This window comes from Phacochoerus africanus, chromosome 4 (genome assembly GCF_016906955.1).
Source record: "Phacochoerus africanus isolate WHEZ1 chromosome 4, ROS_Pafr_v1, whole genome shotgun sequence".
NCBI lineage: Eukaryota > Metazoa > Chordata > Mammalia > Artiodactyla > Suidae > Phacochoerus > Phacochoerus africanus.
The window spans coordinates 41,744,769-41,764,310 of NC_062547.1; the positions used below are offsets into that span (position 1 = coordinate 41,744,769).

The 19,542-nt window shown below is 40.5% G+C and overlaps 1 protein-coding gene across 1 annotated transcript in view; it reads right to left on the reverse strand.

Annotated features, from left to right (window-relative positions):
* The window catches only part of ZDHHC13 (zinc finger DHHC-type palmitoyltransferase 13), a 59,237-nt gene that overhangs the window by 12,012 nt on the left and 27,683 nt on the right, over window positions 1–19,542 (reverse strand). The window contains 8 exon segments of the mRNA XM_047776146.1: window positions 1,508–1,601; window positions 2,427–2,489; window positions 3,364–3,488; window positions 10,637–10,737; window positions 14,208–14,341; window positions 18,482–18,516; window positions 18,519–18,606; window positions 18,869–19,031. Coding sequence (XP_047632102.1) covers window positions 1,508–1,601; window positions 2,427–2,489; window positions 3,364–3,488; window positions 10,637–10,737; window positions 14,208–14,341; window positions 18,482–18,516; window positions 18,519–18,606; window positions 18,869–19,031 — 803 coding nt within the window.

Here is a 19,542-nt window from a genome sequence, read left to right on the forward strand (position 1 = left end):
TACCTAAAAGAAGACACCTTTTTTTTTTTTTTTTTTTAAATTGATAGAGCAAGGTTTACTGAGCATATACAGCTCTAGGATGACCTATACCGTGTTGGAGGGAGGGGAGGGGGCAGGATTTGGGGCAAATCATACCCTGTCCCTTCCTTCCCTTCCTGTAATGAGTTTAAAAAGTACAGCTTCTGCACATCAAGGACTGACATGAGAAGAGAATAGAGGAAACGAATCTGAGGAGCAACACTAAATAGACACGTTGCAGGAGACTGGACAGAGCAAAAGAGGGGCCACCTGCACCCTGAGAAAGGCCAGTGGGAGAAACGAAGGGGTGAGGGTGCCAGGCAACCAAGTGCCACTCTTGATGCTGGAGATGGGAGCACTTTGATGCTAATGACACAAAAGCCCTCAGCCTCCATCCTGCTCCCACCTTCTCCTGAGGCAGCAAAGCCCGGCAGAAGGAGCAACACCTACTGCAACCAAGAGACCCAGATTTACAAATGGCATGTTGTGTGACTACAGGTGTGTCATTTAACCTCTCCGATTCAGTGTTCTGACTTGTAACATGGGGACGCTATCTCTTCTGTCTACTTGACAGGCCAGCAGCAGCCAAACAAGAGAATATATATGATGCATATGAAAACACTACATAAATGCAGTGTGATCAAACTTTGTGGGCCCATACTAGAGTTTTTCCACTGCCATTCAAAGCTGCCTGTTGTAATGCCAATCATCTCATCTTTATGGTGAGAGGGGGTCCACGAAGCCTGGAAGCCCAGGAATTATCTCTCCACTTGTTCTCTAGGAATAATAGAGAATGTCAAAATGCACCAAGGAAACCTGTCTGAGCAGAGACAGCCTTTTGTTCATCAAGGTTATAAAAGCATATCCTCCCCCAAGACCCATGACTGTGGTTCCTCCAAGTTGCCTAATAATAAGGCCCTGGCTTTTACTGAGGAAACCCAGGGCTACAGATCAGGAGAGGAATATACCCTGGCTGGAAGGCAATCCCCAGACCTCTGCCATCTCTGGTTCTAGATCCTACCTGAGCCTTGGAGGCAAGTGGAGAAGGTGAATAAAAGGGACAAGCCACACGATATAGGAAGAACAGGACAGCTGGAGTGGGGAACTGGTACCCTGGGTTTTTTGATGTTAATAGAAATTGATGTCATTTGTATGGTATTTTAGCATTTATAAAGCACCTTCAGATATAGTATCCTATTTGATCATCAGAGGTTGGTTTTATTACCTCCATTTTAGGGTTGAAAAAATATACAAGGCCAAACTCTTTATATTTTTTCAACCCTAAAATGGAGGTAATAAAACCAACCTCTATTTCTATTATCAACATCAATAATCAGCATTCCACAAGTGCTGGACCATAGACAGGACTCTCTGACAAGCAAGAGCTACAGAATGGGGCCCCTTGGATGCTTTCCACTTTTTCTGAGTCACACACATAATTAAAGAGAGTTGAACTTCAAAATGGCAAAGGGAAACTTGACTCTCTCACCTATGCACCGTCCAGTCCACAGGCAGTGTTGATCATACCGAGCCACACAGGAGTTGCATACGTGGCAATGGAGTGACCTTAATGGCTTCCTTATCTAAGGGGACAATTAAGAGAGATCCAAGCAAAAATCAGAGTCTCAACGTGGTAACAAATCAGAGGCAAATCTTATTCCTAGGAGTTCCTGTCGTGGTTCAGCAGAAACAAATCTGACTAGCATCCATGAGGACAGACATCCCTGGCCTCACTTAGTGGGTTAAGGATCTGGCGTTGCTGTGAGCTGTTGTGTAGGTCTCAGACATGGCTTGGATCCTGCATTGCTGTGGCTGTGGCGTAGGCTGGCAGCTACAGCTCTGATTTGACCCCTAGCTTGGGACCCTCCATATGCCATGAGTGTGGCCCTAAAAAGACAAAGAAAAAAACTTATTCCTAAAACATAAAGATGCTGGCATAAATAATCCAAAATCAATTATCAATTCACATAGGGGCTCTGGAATGCTTTATTATGATTTACTTCCACATGTCTATTTTAATTAGACCATCATTAAAGGGGATCTGAATTTCAGAGCCTCCTGACACTGTGTAAGGGGAAGCGAGGCAGCAACATACAGCAGAATGAGCAATGGACTAAGAAAAAGGGAACCTGAGCTATTTCTGGCTCTGCTAATAATCTGGGGAGAGATACTTCCTCACAAAGAGATTTAACCACAGGCAACTCCAAGAGATTATAAACATCATTCTCCCATATAGTCAAGGCAGAAAACTGTTCTGACAGTAATGGAAAATTAAAAAAACAAATTTTATATCTAGTAACAGGAAAGGTGTATAAATATGCCATGAAGATCTGACAAATGCTTACATGAGCAATGTAACCAAGAATTTGCTTTTACTCTGGGAGAAAAAATTATAAAGACCTACTCACAAGACATGATGTACAAAATGTTCTTAAGTCCAGAGAGCCAGTCTCTGCAAGGGTGATGATATTCTGAAAGACATCAAGTTTGACCTTACATTTGCGCTTTATTGAGGAACAGATGATGCATGGTTATATACCATTTTCACAGCTCTCTCCAAACTGAGGTAGCCAGAAAAGCAATTTGGAAGACTTGCCACCATATCATTCTGTGCTTGAAATATGTGATTTCTCAAGGCTGCATTTGCAACCATAGCCAATAAATTAGAATGCACAAAAATTACACTCCCCCTTCCCTCCATGAACGGCAATGATCTCTCACTTATAATCTGCTACAGAAAAATAAATATACTCTCATAAAAGGAAACAAAACCACCAGTATACATCAGAATTGATGGCTATAAGCACCAAAGGTAGAGTCTTTCAGAAAGACTGGCTTTAGGTAACAAAGACAACAACAGACTTCCCAACTACTAAACATTCACAAGCAATGGAAGACACACCATGTGATCTGATAACTCAACATCTGAGGAAGAAAAGGGGCATCTTCTGAGCCAGTAAAGAGAAGAGCTCCCCTTGGTCCTTCCTAAATACCCTCCATGTATTCAATGGGGGAATTTAAGCTATATGATCATTATCTAAGGGTTATTACAAAGAAGGAGGAGCTCATATCTACTGACAGAATGACAGAAATTACATTTGAACAAGTCTTGGTGGGATATTACTGTAACAGAAAATAAAAACTTTTTTTCAACTTTAATATATATAAATAAATATGACAGTGGAGAAATTTCATTTTGCTAATTTAATCACCCCACATTTATGCTGCATCTATGAGGCACCAACCACCAGAGGTGCAGCCATGACAAAAACCAATGTCGCCAAAACCTTCTATAGTTTACCCTCCTACTTAAAATAAATCAGTAACATTACAGAGAAAGCTCACCATTTTCTTTTCTTCTTCAGAGGCCTTTGTAAAGCCTGGATCAGTTGCCCACGTCTTGTAGAAAAAGTAGAGGAAGGCTAGTATGCTGAGAATGAAAATGAAATAGAAAGGGGTGCCTGCTAGATGTTAAAGCCAAGTTAAGGAACATATCAGAATTCCAGTAAGAATAGCCTAATTATGATGTAAGCAAATTTCATCACCAGTGCCTACAAATCTCTTTTCTCTGCATTCCAACCCTTCCCTTAATATGCTTACCCTCAAATCTGGTCCTATCCTATGTTTTTGGGGGTTTTTTTTCCTGGCCATGCCCAAGGCATGCAGAAGATCCCAGGCCAGGGATCAAACCTGTGCCACTGCAGTGACAGTGCCAGATCCTTAGCTGCTAGGCCACCAGGAACTCCCTCCTATGTTCTAATCCTATAGGAATTTGCTTATAGTTGGCTTCTCATTAGTTGAAATATATAAATGTTGATATGAAGAACCTTCTAAAAACTGAAAAACCTTCTAGATCCAAATAAATTAATCTCTAATGGTACAAATGTGGCTCTCCATGTGCATCTGAAACAATATTTTTTGACCATTTTTAACAAAATCATTCTGAGAAACAAACCACTTAATTCAGAGATTCCAACTTAAGGTATTTCTCTATATACTAAAAAATGCTTGTAAAAATTTCCTACTGTAAAGTTTAGTAACTTAATCCTTGTAATTGTATTAAATCTGAGTAAACTCAGAAACAAGAGAAACTTCTCTCCTTGCAAAGTGATTACAAATCAAATATCATTTGGAAAGGCAGATACGGATAAATTAAGATAAAGTGCTTCAGGAGTTTCCGTTGTGGCTCAATGGGTTAAGAATCTGACTAGTATTCATGAGGATGTGGCTTTGATCCCTGGCCTCGCTCAGTGGGTTAAGGTTCCAGCTTTGCCGAAAGCTTCGGCATAAGTGGAAGATGTGGCTTATATCCTGTGTTGCCGTAACTGTGGCGTAGGCCAGCAGCTGCAGCTCCAATTTGACCCCTAGCCTGGGAGCATCCATATGCCACAGCTGAGGCCTTAAAAAGACAAAAAAAAAAAAAAAAGAGAGAGAGAGAGAGAAAGTGTTTCAGTGTTTCAAGGATAAACATTACCTACTTCAAAGTGTTTTGGAAGTGGTACAAATTCTTTGTATAAAAAAGTAAAATTTTGCTCCAGGGAAAGAAAAATGAACATGCAATGAGAAACCAATACCCCAAAAGTAAAGCAGGTCTCCTTGCCCAGGTCAAATCATTACTGACACAGTAACTGCACCTGCCTTCCAAGGTGTTGCCAAAATGTCTTGTGCCAAACGTCAGAGTGGAAAAGATCATAAAATAAACTTTAAACCCTTGCTATTCAAAGTGTGGTCCATGGACCAAAAGCAGTGGCTTTACCTGGGAGCTTATTACAAAGGCAAAGCTCCGGACCTCACCCCAGACCTGCAGAGCCAGATTCTGGATTTTAAAAAAATCTCAGGGGGATCTACCCATATATTACAGTTTGAAAAGCCCTGCTCTATTCCACAAAACCCAGCACAATCACATTTGGTTCAGGAAGGCAGGAACAAATCTTGTTGATTTAGTTTATCAGTTTATCTGCAGATGGGCCTGGCTTTAAGAGAGATAGGATCCAAAACATTTGTGTGAAATTGAAATTTAATTCCCATAAAGTCCTGATCAGTATACATGACACAGTCTCAAAAACACACTCAGTTGCATCATATGATAATCTGGCATAGTGAGCAGACCCAGTCTGGAGCTCCTGCTCTGAATAACCTTCAAAACAAATCCCAGGAGAATCAATGGAGTCTCTCCTTCCAAGAAAACTGAACTACAGTCCAGCCCCCCACATAAAAGCCAAACATTCCCTGCTTCCACATCCTTGCTTCACGTGGTTCATTGCCCTCAAAGGCTCCGCACTTCCCCATCTACCTCTAAAACCACACTTTTCCAATGTCCAAGTCCTATCTGCTTTCAAGACCTAACTTAATCTAATCCTCTCTTGCCCTGAGGTCTTCCCTGATTCTCTATGGAAAAGGATTCTCTCCCTTCTCTGGACCTAAGAATGCTTATTCTATGGCACTTAGCCCTGGATTATAGTTATTTGTAGACATTCCATCTCGCTGATTAGCTTGCGACTCTTTTTTGCAGTTAAAATGTTTCTCAACCGGGATCTAAAATCTGCCTTTCTATAACTTGCCCTAACTGGTTTTCATTCTTTAGCTCCTTTATCTCTACACTGTAGATCTACACTAAAGCTGTCCTCTAGAGAGACCCTACAGTAACCACTTCCTCATTTATTCAATAAATGTTTGAGTGTTCATTCTATACAATGGGCTTCCAAATGATAGAATTCCCAACATTTGAAACTGGAAGGCAGAACTCACACCTCCAGAATAAACCATAAAACATTCTTCCTCATACAACAGTCTCCTGGATATGTCTCTCTGTTCCTGCTCAGGTTTGCCATTGTGTCTTTTAAGAGAACAGAATTTGAAACAGAGCAAACACATCTCAGGTACATCCTGACCAGCCCGGAAGACAGTGAGACTGCTGCTGTCTTCTGCTTGAACACCACACCCTCCTAGTACTACTGGAGGGCACAGTGGCTTCCTTGAAAGCTGCATCACTACCTACACCAGGCTTTTAGTCAAAGCTCCTCATTCTTTTTCACTTGAACTGAAGCTATGAAATTCTTATGACAATGTGCACTTGTACATATTATTCTCTGAAACCCAGTAAAAAGGACTTCACATGTATTTAGCCCTCTTAAACTTAACTCACATACAGCCAAGATCACAAATCTAATGTTCAGTTGTTGATCATCTCTTTCCTGAATCTTAATCTTACTTCCAAGTTCATCAGTAAGGTCCCCAAACCCACCTCATAAAGCCAAACACATTACTTCTTCAACATATAAAAGGTACCAGAAAAAACTACTCATCTGAGGAGCTAACTTAGTGCTGCTCTTAAATTAATTCCAACAGGTAGCCTTCTAGACATATTTTATTCATAAGAGTAATTAATAATAATTATTATTCACAGAATGCCAATCATGCCATGGGGACTCACTTTACAGACATCATAGCATAGTAATCCTTGGGATCACCCTATGAACTTGGCACTATTATCCTCAATTTATGGAAAAACTCAGACTCAGTGAAATTATTTGCCCAATGGTACATAACTAATAAAGAAGACAAAACTCCACTTCATTCTGATTCCAAAGATGATACTCTTTCCACGGTGTCCCAGACCCTCATCTTATGATGGGCAAAGCAGCTATGGGAGTGGAAGCCCCATACAATCCAGTCTCGGCAAGAAGAGACAAGACTATATCCTCAGGCTGGGTCTATCCAGGCAGCACCTCTGTGCACACCCAAAGCAGTTCAAACAGCATTAAGATGCAGCTTGAAAAACACTGATCTGATGGTGCCACCTACTGACCAACCTGTCCTCAACAGTAGCAGGCTCACTTGGGTGCTTGGATCAATCAATGGCTTTATGCTGCATGTGTGAGTAAAATACCCTTTCCTGTCACTCCCAACATCTTAAGATTCTGTCCAGCTGTGGAAATCAAATCAGTTCTTCTGATGTAATGACATCTTCACAAATACTGAACAGCAGTAAACTCAACTGAATACTAGCTGAATACCTCTGTAACTGAGGTTTTCAAACTACAGTGGAGTTACATTTTTGTTAGTATTGATGCTGCAAATTTAAAATAATTCAATATAAAAAGTACTTTTTTTTTTTTTAAGGGCCATACCTGCAGCATACGGAAGTTCCCAGGCTAGGGGTCAAATTGGAGCTGCAGCTTCTGTCCTGCACCACAGCCAGAGCAATGCCAAATCCAAGCCACATCTGTGACCTACACTGTAGCTCACAGCAATGTTGGATCCTTAACCCACTGAGTGAGGCCAGGGATCAAACCTGCATCCTCATAGATTCCAGTCGGGTTCTTACGTGGCTGAGCCAAAATAGGAACTCCAAAAACTACCTCACTTTTTGTGCAAAATTCAAAATGAGTTGTTCACGTTTTAAAAATCCATCAAGAAACAATTTTAAAACTGTGTTTATACCACTGTATGTGAGTTGGTAATATAAATATCAGCCTTGGGACTTCCACTTTTATATCACATAATGATATCACCCAAGCCTTTATTAAGTAGTGCTAATAAGGCCATTGCTTAAAAAACTTCCTTGGAATCAATAATTATGAGACAAAAGCCAGATGTAATAAAATCTTATGAAAAAAGTAAAACTACCTCCATGGTATAGTGTGTCATTCGTTTATATTAAAGGAATTTGAAAAAATATTAGAGGTAATGCTCAGAATTAAAAAGCATCATTAGGAGTTTGCATCGTGGCACAGCAGAAACAGGTCAAAATAGGAACCATGAGGGTGCGGGATCAATCCCTGGTCTTGCTCAGTGGGTTAAGCATCCGGCGTTGTTGTGAGCTGTAAGGTAGGTCGCAGATGTGGCTCAGATCTGGCGTTGCTGTGGCTGTGGCTGTGGCTGGCAGCTGAGGCTTCAATTAGACCCCTAGCCTGGGAACCTCCACATGCTGTGGGTGTGGCCCTAAAAAGCAAAAAAAAAAAAAAAAAAAGCATTATTAAAGTAAAACTATGCTATAGTGAAAGTAGATGTACTCAGAACTCACGTGCCTCTCTCATTTTACATTTATTCCTATGAAAAAATATTCTTGAACTGAGTATATGCATTTCTCTCATAAACAGTATTCTTTCTTTTCAAATGTGCCATTACAGAAGAGAAATAACACAGAATTTAAAGGAATATCCTCCAAGGTACATGTCAATACAGATGGCCAATAGGCACATGAAAAGATGCTCATCATTGCTAATTATTAGAGAAATGCAAGTCAAAACTACAATGAGGTACCATCTCACATCAGTCAGCATGACCATCATTAAAAGTCTAAAGATGGAGTTTCCATCGTGGCTCAGCGGTAACAAACCCAACTAGTATCCATGAGGGCGAAGGTTTGATCCCTGGCCTCGCTCAGTGGATTATGGTTAAATGGGCATTGCCATGAGCTGTGGTGTAGGTCAAAGAATTGGCTTGGATCTGGCATTGCTGTAGCTGTGGTGTAGGCCAGCGGATACAGCTCTGATTCTACGCTAGCCTGGGAATTACCATATGCCCCAGGTGTCGCCCTAAAAAGTGAAATGAAATGAAATAAAAATAAAGTCTAGAAATAACAAATGTTGGAGAGGGTATGGAGAAAAGGGAACCCTCCTACACTGTTGGTGAGAATGTAAATTGGTGCAGCCACTATGGAAAACAGTTTGGAAATTCCACAAAAAACTAAAATTGGGAGTTGTCATATTATCCAGCAATCCCACTCTTGGATGTATATCCAGACAAAACTATAATTTAAAAAGATACATCCACCCCTATGTTCAGAGCGGCATTATTTACAATAACCAAATATGGAAACAACCAGAATGTCTATCAACAGGATCAGTAAAGAAAATATGGTATATGTGCGTGCACACACACACAAATGGAACATTCAGCCATAAAAAAAGATGAAATAATGCCACTTGCAACACCATGGAAAGACACAGAGATTATCATACTAAACAAATTAAGTCAGAAAAATATCATATGCTATCACTTATATGCAGAATCTAAAATATGACACAAATGAACCTATCTACGAAACAGAAACAGACTCACAGATAGAGAACAGACTTGTGGTTGCCAAGGGGAGAGGCAGGAGAAGGACTGGGAGTTTGGGATGAGCACATGCAAACTGGTATACAGAGGATGCACCAACGACAAGGTCCTACTGCATAGCACAGGGAACGATAATGGAAAAGGATATGAAAAAGTGTGTGTGAAAAACACACACCATATTTTCTCTATCCATTGATCTGATATTTACGTGTGTGTGTGTGTAACTGAGTCACTTTGCTGTACAGCAGAAGTTAACATGTCTCAAATCAACTATACTTCAATAAAATTTTAAAAAGTACATGTCTATCTACCGTAACTCTTCTTCTCCCACCCTATAAGGAAAGCAAGGCTTTAATGGCTTCTCGGGGTCCTTTAAAGGGAAGAAAAGAGCCTGGAAAGACATGGGAAGATGGAAAATTGGAGAAAATACTTCCTTCCTAATGGATATAAATAGCTATAACCCAAGAAGTAACCCCCATCTCCACTTCTAGGTGACTGGACTTAGCTAACCCTAAAAGCACAACACACTTCTAGGTTGGATTTGGCCTGTGCCCTGCTTCTCAAGTGATAAATCTATTCCTTAGATGAGTTTTTTCTTAAACCATGGGCTGCCATCCATTAGTAGGTCATGAAAAATTAAGTGAGCTATGATCAACATTTTTAAAAAAGGAAACAGAATAGGATAAAATAACAAAATATCAGAGTAAAGCACATACTGGGATTATTGTTTTCTGAAACTTTTGTTTCATATATGTTTTGGGTGGCAATAATGAATTTAGTTTTACTGTGTCTTGAGAATCAGTGCCTTGGATACAACCTACACTGACCATTACAAAGGAGAACATATTTCCTCCAATATTTCTCCTACACAGGTCATCTTAGTACCCAGAAGATTTATTAATCGACTCTAACTGCTGACCAAGTTAAAAGAACCATATGACCTTGAAGGGAATCGCAAGCCAATACGACAAATTCTTATGGATCTAAGTAAAACAATAATTCATTATATTGTTCCCCTCCTTTGAGTTATAACACTAGACACCTGCTGTTCCTAGAGTGTGCTCTGAGATCAGTTCCAGACTGAGCACATTTCCACCACTAAACATCTTCCTTTGGAACCATTAAATGAATATAAATTTGACTTACGTTCTCTGGGTCTCCTCTAATATCTAAATTTCTTTTCTTTCTTTCTTTTTCTTTTTTTCTTTTTTTTGTCTTTTTGCTTTTCTTTGTGTCATAGGGCCACATCCATGGCATATGGAGGTTCCCAGGCTAGGGGTCAAATCGAAGCTATAGCTGTCGGCCTATGCCAGAGCCACAGCAACGAGGGATCCGAGCTGCGTCTGCGACCTACGCCACAGCTCACGGTAACCCGGATCCTCAACCCACTGAGCGAAGCCAGGGATGGAACCCGCAACCTCATGGTTCCTAGTTGGATTCGTTAACCACTGAGCCACAACGGGAACTCCTAATATCTAAATTTCTAACAATGGCACTAGTAATGTTAAAAAGCAAAATGAGATATATATTTAAACATAAGCTTGAAGGATATCAGGAAAGAATAACATGAACCAAGTCATAAATATCCAAAAAATGGAACTTAGCAGAAAGACTGTTGGTAAGTATATAAGGCTCTTATATCCGACCAAGAACCTAAAAGAAAAAAGGGTAAACATACTGTGTTAGTGAAATGAATCTTATTTAGTTCTAAATCCCCTCATCTCAAATAATAATGACACCCTCACATAACAGCTTTCACTTAGTGCTATTTGCACATTCCACAGAGAAACAGTTATGTACAGTCATTGCCACATTTTACATGTGAGAAAACTGAAGCATCAGGACTCTCAGAGAGTGAATATGTTGGTTCTTACAACTAGTTTTTATACATTATTTCATTTCTAATCACTTTATATTTTTAATTAATCTTTTTAATTCCTACTGAAACATATCATATTTATATTTCTTTATTTTCAAACACTCCAAAATGCAAAAATTTAAATATTTGGAGATTCACCTTCATAATTAACAAGCTTTCTTCTAGAGGCTGGTAATGTGTTTTTGCAACATACAGATGCACACGACCTTGAGCCCTTTCATCCCACCATCAGCTTGAGAAGCAGACACTTGATGCTAAACGACACATAAAGGCTAAAGGTGCCACTAGTCATCAGGCACCACCCATCTCACTTGGGTCACAAGAAACTTGGAAGTCCACATATACTTTACTCAAATGTTTAGTGACATAGTTGCAAAAGAAAAAAAAAATCTCTCTTTCACATGACTCAACATAGTAAATCTATGCATGAATACAATTTACCTGGATCTATTTTAAAATTTATACCAGGTTGATGATGGACATGACAGAGTTTTAAAAAGCTATTGAGATCATCGGAGTTCCCGTCGTGGCTCAGTGGTTAACGAATCTGACTAGCATCCCTGAGAACACAGGTTCAACCCGTGGCCTCGCTCAGTGGGTTAAGGATCCATCATTGCTGTGAGCTATGGTGTAGGTCGCAGACACCACTCAGATCCCGAGTTGCTGTGGCTGTGGTGTAGGCCAGTGGCTACAGCTCCAATTCAACCCCCAGCCTGGGAACCTCCAAATGCAATGGTGTGGCCCTAAAGGAAAAAAAAAAAAAAAAAAAAAAGATCATAAGTGCAACTGTGATAAAATACCTGACAAGAACTAAAGATCCCAAACCTCAGGTACCCAAAAGGCTGCAGAATCGGCCAAACGGAGTCCATGTAACCACAGCACGGCCTACCTGAGATTTTGCAGCCAAATGTGTTTGACCTCATTAAGTGGTGCAGTGAACTACTTAGCTTTGAAGAGCCTGCTACTATGATCTGTCTAGGTATCATAGAGCAGCCTGGATCAATAAGCAACCTCCCGTGGAGCCTAATAATAGTGGAAGTTTACAGCTGCTTACTGCCATGAAATTGGGATGCTAGAGTAAGAGAAATAAAACAGAATGGATCAAGTTGCCGTACGAATTTGTCTCCCATGAGAACTGTGTCCATATGCTAAGCCTAGCATATGAAGCCCCCAACTCAGAAACAAAAGTTTCCATGTAAATTTTTCATAATGTGGGTTTCTATTAAAACAACAGAATCTCAAATGCTCCCTATCCTAGGTGCATACATATTGCCACTCTTTGCTTTCTCTATGGAATGCAAGAAAAAAGTGATGACTACAACTTGGCCTAAAATTTAGCCGAAGACCAAGTCAATCCAATCAGTGAAAAATGAATGAATATCTCTAAGTTACAAGCTTTCTGAAGAGCAGACAATTTTAGGCATTTTTCTACTTTTCAGAAATTTGAGAACTATGTGTAGATACTTATATTGCAACACGACAAGGGGAGGAAAAATTAGGTATACAGGTATGTGTAACTTGGTCCCTATGCTGTACAGTGGAAAAATAAATAAAATTTGAAACAAAATAAAATAAAAAATAAAAATTCTGCTCATGAAAAAAGAAAAAAGAAATTTGAGCTGTTATTTACATTTAAATTCTAATTCTTTTCCAGCCTACTGTCTTGCTCTTGAGGAACCAAAATGGGAAAATTTCTCTAATGCTCTGTCTTCTGTTGTGACATAAGCAGCAGTTCAGGCTATTCCACAAAATGCTGGTAAGCAAAAGGAGGACACAGGAATGCTCTTCATCACCCCCCTGAAGAGAGCAACACAGCATCTCCTTTCAGCTTTGCTTTTATGGATCTTCAGTTTTTTTGTTCCTGAAAATGTTCCACAGGAGAGACAAGCATGTTGCTTGTATGGGCCTGACAGTCTAGGAAACAGTGATCAAGTGCCATGAAGAAAAAACAGCCCGTGATGCCGCAGAGTTAGTGAGGCATGGCCTTGCTGAGGAGGTGATGTTGGAATTGAGGCCCGAGTGACGTCTCCTGCTATACCATTATCTGCTATCAGAACGCTTCAGACAGAGCCAAGGCCCTGGGTGGGAACAAGCCTGATGTGTGCTGGAAACAGAAAGGGGGCTGGAGGGCAGTAGAGGGAGGAGATGATGTCAGAGGGGAGGGAACGGATCACATAACACCTCACAGGCCAGGAGTCTGGATGTCATTCCCAGAGCAAGAAAAAGCCACTGGAGGGCTTTAGGCTGAGAGAAAAGACAGAAACTGGTTTGCCTTTTTAAAGGACCACCCTGATTGCTAAGTGAGGAGGAACCCATGGGGAGAAGAGCCGGAGTCAGGAGACCAGTTAGGAGGCTTGGCCTGGGGTGCCAGCTGGGGAGACAGAGAGAAGAGACCAACAGGAGTGGAGCAGGAAGAACTTGATACCTCGCTGGGTGTAGGAGGTGAGGAGACGGGAAGAATGGAGGAGGACAGAAATCCAAGGAGAAGACCCATGTTTCATGTGAGGACCAGATGACATTCTAACAAGGAAAGGGAGGTGAGAAGGAGAGACTGGGATGTGACATGACTATTGAATACTGTGTCAGCCATAGTTCGAACCACTGTATTTGTATTAAGTATGACAGAGGCACTGTCACAATCATCACCCTTGTTTTATAGATGAAAAAAAATATCAAGGCACAGAGAGGTAAACCAACTTGTTCAAGGTCAGACTGTTACGTGGTAAAGCCTGACTTGAACACAATCTGACTCTTAACCAGCAACTATATATAATCATGGATGAATATTTTCCTAAAAAAAAACCATACCATAATTACTATTTCATAACATCCCTGATTTAATTAGGTTGTTTCAACTAAAAAACCTTAGGAGCAAAAAATATCTAGCTTGAAATGAATTTTGATTTAGAGCGAGAAAAAAATTTTCTGAAAAATAAGCAAAAATGATTTAAGATGCAAAATAGTTATAAAAATCTCCCCATTACTTACCAAAGTTAACAATTCAAAAAGAGAGCTAGGATACTTACTTCCTACCAAGAGTCAATTCAATTAAATTATTGGATTGGCCAATTTGCTTTCAGTCAAATTACATGCCACCACAGGACTTCCCTCCTACCCTGAGGATGTTTCTATGCGATAATAGTCAAAGTTCAATAAAGATCTGTGATTCCAATTAATCAACAATAGAAATAAGTACTCAAATTTGAAATGCAATAACCAACATTGTAAAAACCAATATACATACCTTGGAAACAAAGATGTCAGAAAAAATAATGTTATTAGAAGAGATCCTTTTAAAAGCCAAGAATCTGAATTGAAGTCCAATATGTATCCAACAGCCCACATGGTAATCACAGAAAGCATCAGCAGCAGGAAGAGCTATTAAGAGATTCAGAAATTTAGAACTTTATGGATTGCACCTTCTAAGTATCTAGGAATAATTAGTTCAATACAACTACTTTCTTTCTTTTTTTTTTTTATTGTCTTTTTGTCTTTTTCTAGGGCCACACCCACGGCATATGGAGGTTCTCAGGCCAGGGGTCTAATCGGAGCTGTAGCTGTCGGCCTATGCCAGAGCCACCGCAACCCGGGACCCGAGCCGCGTCTGCCACCTACACCAGAGCTCACGGCAACACCAGATCCTTACCCCACTAAGCGAGGCCAGGGATCGAACCCGCAACCTCATGGTTCCTAGTTGGATTCGTTTCCACTGCACCACGAAAGGAACTCCCCAACATAACTACTTTCTAAATACATAATAACAATGAATGCAACAGCAGAACACAGAGTTTTTCTTCAAAATTGCTGATTGTAAACGTGAAGTTTGAGAAATTACAAATCTTAGAAACAATCTTTCAAAAGCCTTACATTTCATAAAATGTTGCTTAAACATGTTTTGTTCTGCTTTCCTTCACTCCAAGAAATGGTGGTCTTTTAGTGTAAATGAGAGCTGACATTTAAAAAAAAAAATTCTTTCAAACAGTATTACCTATCGAAAAGCATAAAGCAAGACAAAAAGATTACACAAAAATCAATACACCCAAGACTCAAAGAAGAGAGTCTAAGAGTCTAAGAGTTCCCCTAATAAAGAAGGTTAGAAGGAACAAGTTTGCAGAAATGATGAGTTTTGTTTAGGGCATGTGGAGTTTGTAGATGCTTACGGACGTCTAGGAGATGGCAAGGCGTCAGTCAGAAAAGCAGGGCGACCATATGGTTTTGAGAAAAATTAGTGCTCACCAGTACACAGGTGAGAAAGCCATGAATGAACAACATCCCAAGGACTGTGCACAGATAGAAAGGGGCAGAATCTTGGCTGATGGAAACACTCAAAGGGAAAGAGCAAAGCCACAAAAGATAAGTAAGAACGAGTAAGCAGCACAACCAGAAAGGTGGGATGAGAACCAAAAAAAAAGGTTCCAGAAAAGCCAGAGAAGGGAGTTTCAAGAAGGGAGTGGTTCTCATCATCAAATGTCACATGGAGGTCAAAGACAGAAACATATTCTCAGGGGGCTAATAATTCTGGCAAAGTTAAAAGAATGAAGTGCCTATAACCACCAGTGTGGCTGTCTGCATTGAAACTAGGCACCACATCTGGGCAATGCAGTCCCTTAACTGCAATAAACTTGACCTTGAAAGCTACCAGCAAAGGGAGGAAATATATTCCGCCCTATCTTTTTCAATTTTTACTTCTCTAAGCTACATCCTGAGGATGGGTAATTTCAAATGATTTCAAATCTTCAATATGCTTCCCATTTTAATTTGAAAGATAACACAAAATGAGCCAGTTTGGATTTTTTTTTTTCTTTTTTGGCTGCCCCACGGCACATGGAGTTGATCCAAGCTGTAGTTGTGACCTAAGCCACAGGTGCAGCAACACAAGATCCATAACCCACTGTCCCAGTGGGGGTTGAACCTGCGTCCCAGCGTTCCCGAGATGACAGTGCTAATACTGCTGTGCCACAGCAGGAACTCCTAGATTTTTTTTTTTTTAAAAGGTAAATTTGTGGAATTTTTGCTGTGGCTCAGGGGTCATAGTGTCTGTGAGGATGCAGGTTTGATCCCTGGCCACACTCAGCGGGTTAAGTACCCAGCATTGCCACAAGCTGTGGTGCAGGTCACAAATATGGCTCAAATCTGATGCTGCTGTGCCCGTGTTGTAGGCTGGCAGGTGCAGCTCTGATTTGACTCCAGCCTAGGAACTTCGGCATACCGCAGGTACAACCATAAAAAGGGGGGAAAATAAGGTAAATTTAAAACCTATAAGCAACATAATATCAGAATAAAATAAGAATTAAACACAGGTCCCCAAATTTTAATCCCAGATATAACTCCTATAGATGAACCTACACTATTTACTCATTCGACCCAGTGTGTACTGTATGCTAGGCACTGTTCTAGACACTTAGGACACATCGATGAATTTAAAGTTTTTCTTTTAAACTTTAAATTTAGTTTTTAGTAGCCGAAATACTAGTAGGGGAAGAGAGACAAATGTACTAAGAAAATTTTATCGTATATAAAAAGTTGGACCACACAAGGTGGTGGTCATTGTAAGGACTTCAGTTTTTATTCTGGGAGAAAGGGGGAGACATCATAGGATTCTGAGCAGATGAATGACAGGATCTAACTTACATTTTGATTGTTTGTTTGGCCCTGCCCATGGCATGTGGAAGTTCCCAGGTCAGGGACTGAACCCTCACCACAGCAATAACCAGAGCCACAGCAGTGAGAACACTGGATCCTTAACCCACTGAGCCACCAAGGAACTTCCTCACTTACATTTTAAGATTCACCTGGCTGCTCTAGTGAGAAGAGACTAGAGGTGAGTGGAGCAGGGGGATGTCAGACAGTTGCAGAAATCCACACAAAAGACAATGGTGGCTAGACCAAAATGCCAGGGTGAAGTGACAAGAAGGGTCAGATACTGGATATGTACCAAGGGCAGATCTAGCCAACATATTTTTTCTGATGGCCTGGATAAGTGGGATGACAGAGAAAAGGCAAAGATGACCGGAGAGCAGGAGCTGTCACCTACTGAGATGGGGAAGGCTGTAGATGGAACAGTTAGGGATGGTGGAGAGGAGATTAAGTGCTCAGTTTTGGCATGTTAGGTTGATGATGCCTACTGCACCAAGAACTGGATAAATCAAGTACCTAACTGGATACACACACAGTTCTGGAAAGGTCTGAACTAGAGACAAAGTTGGGAGCTGTTAATATATAAATGACATTTAACACCACGGAAGTGCATGAAATCACCAAGGGAATGACTAGATAGAAAAGGTTTGGGGACAAAACCCTGGGCATTCTACCAATAAAGGGCTGGAGGGTGGGAAGCGAAGGAGTTGGCAAAGGAGACCGAGGAGTAACCACTGCTTCTTTCTTTCTCCCTCCACATACCTAATGCAAAACCAGTGTCGTATTTATGATGACCCTCTGCATAGAAATTTTATGCCAGTTAATTTAGCATCATTCTGAACATATAATTACTAATTATTATTAGATAAGATGATGCTATCATACACGAAAACGTTAATGAGTGGAGTCAATTCAGTATCCCATTTTAACAATTTTAATTACATTCTCTCTTAGGACTTAGATTTTGCTGGCCACTCATGAGAGTAAGCTGAACATCCTTTATCTATCACTTTGTTCACGTTTAGCTTTAGAAAAGCACCATTCAGAAGAACTGCCAAATTTTAAAAAAAGAATAAAATTTGGATCTCATCTCTTAAAATTCTGGATTTTGGATCTTTTTTTTTAAATGAAGTGACTTGAAGTTTTTGACACTGTCATTTAACTCCTCGTGACTCTAACAAAGTGTTCTGAATGTTACTATCTTCCCTTTGAAAAAGGATTTTAACTGGAACACGTTCTTTAAGAAAAGCTCTTATAAAATTCCTTACAACAAGGTGCTTTTCCTTTTGCTTCTCTAAGAATCTGAACCATCTATGTTTTAATCCACTCATTAAATAAATGTAGAAGCAGGCCATGATACTCACAAGTAACATGTAGCTTTAGAGCCATCTAGCTAAGGGCCAACAATAAAGTGCCAAGAAAAGTGCCGAATTTCCAACTTGGGGTTAGGGGCTGTATGAGAAAAGATATAATTGGCAAATATAATGGAGCACTATGCCAACTCCCTGGTTTCCCTTGATGCCTTAAAAAACAAAAACAGGAGTTCCTGTCGTGGCGCAGTGGTTAACGAATCCAACTGGGAACCATGAGGTTGCGGGTTCGGTCCCTGCCCTTGCTCAGTGGGTTAAAGATCCGGCATTGTCGTGAGCTGTGGTGTAGGTCGCAGATGCGGCTTGGATCATGCGTTGCTGTGGCTCTGGCTCAGGCTGGGGGCTACAGCTCCGATTCGACCCCCAGCCTGGGAACCTCCATATGCCGTGGGAGCAGCCCAAAGAAATAGCAAAAAGACAACCCCCCCCCAAAAAAACCCCCCCAAAAAAACAAAAACAAATGAACAAAACAGTTCTTATAGCCCACATAATAGGCTCTATATGAAAGTACCTCACATTTCTGCAGCCACCTCCAAAGTCTGAAATTTTATTGGCTCTCATCTTGGCCTCCGTTTTTAACATGTGAATAATGAGTCGATTTTTATTTTGCAGAGCCATGTCAAAAGGTGTTTCTCCCTTAAAAAAAAAAAAAAAAAGAGAGAGAGAAAGAGAGAGAAAGAGAAAGTCCAGGTACATTTTTGATACAGCATAGGTGCTAAACATTTTACAAAAATTCACCAGAATCACAGATTCAATGTATTTATTCCAAAGGTACCTATTATTGTTTATACCTATCTTGTAGTATCTGAAAGTATCTGTGTAACTTATCTTTATGTTAATTTATCAGTCTTCTAACTGAAGATATAATAAGCTAAGGGACATAAACACCTAGTCATACCTTAACATTTCGGATATCCAGGCTAGCACCAGCTTCCAAGAGTTTATCGACAGCACTAACATTTCCTGCAGCAACAGCCCAGTGAAGAGGAGTGTTTTGGTGTATTTTATCAACCACATTGAGAGAAGGATTAAACTTTAAAAGAAATCCAGTTGGTTCTGGCCTGTCTCAAAAATAAAATACCAAAGGGTATTAGTCAAATGATTTGAAGAGTAAATGCAAATAATGAACCTGTTAGTTAATGTACCAATGAACCAATCAGTAAGTGCTCTGAAAACTGAGGAATTTCTCTACAAAGTGTTCTATTCTAGGTGCCAAGAGGAGAGGTGTAACCCATGCCACAAAAGACATCTATTTTTTTTTTTTTGTCTTTCTGTCTTTTTAGGGCCCCACAGTGGCATATAGAGGTTCCCAGGCTAGGGGTCCAGTCGGAGCTGTAGCCACCGGCCTACACCCCAGCCACAGCAATGCAGGATTCGAGCCACATCTGCGACCTACACCACAGCTCATGGCAATGCCAGATCCTTACCCCACTGAATGAGGCCAGGGATTGAACCCGAGTCCTCACGGATGCTAGTTGGGTTTGTTAACTCCTCAGCCACAATGCGGGAACTCCCCAAAAGACATCTATAAGGTGACAGCCTTGCTATATAATGTAATTTTAACATCAATAC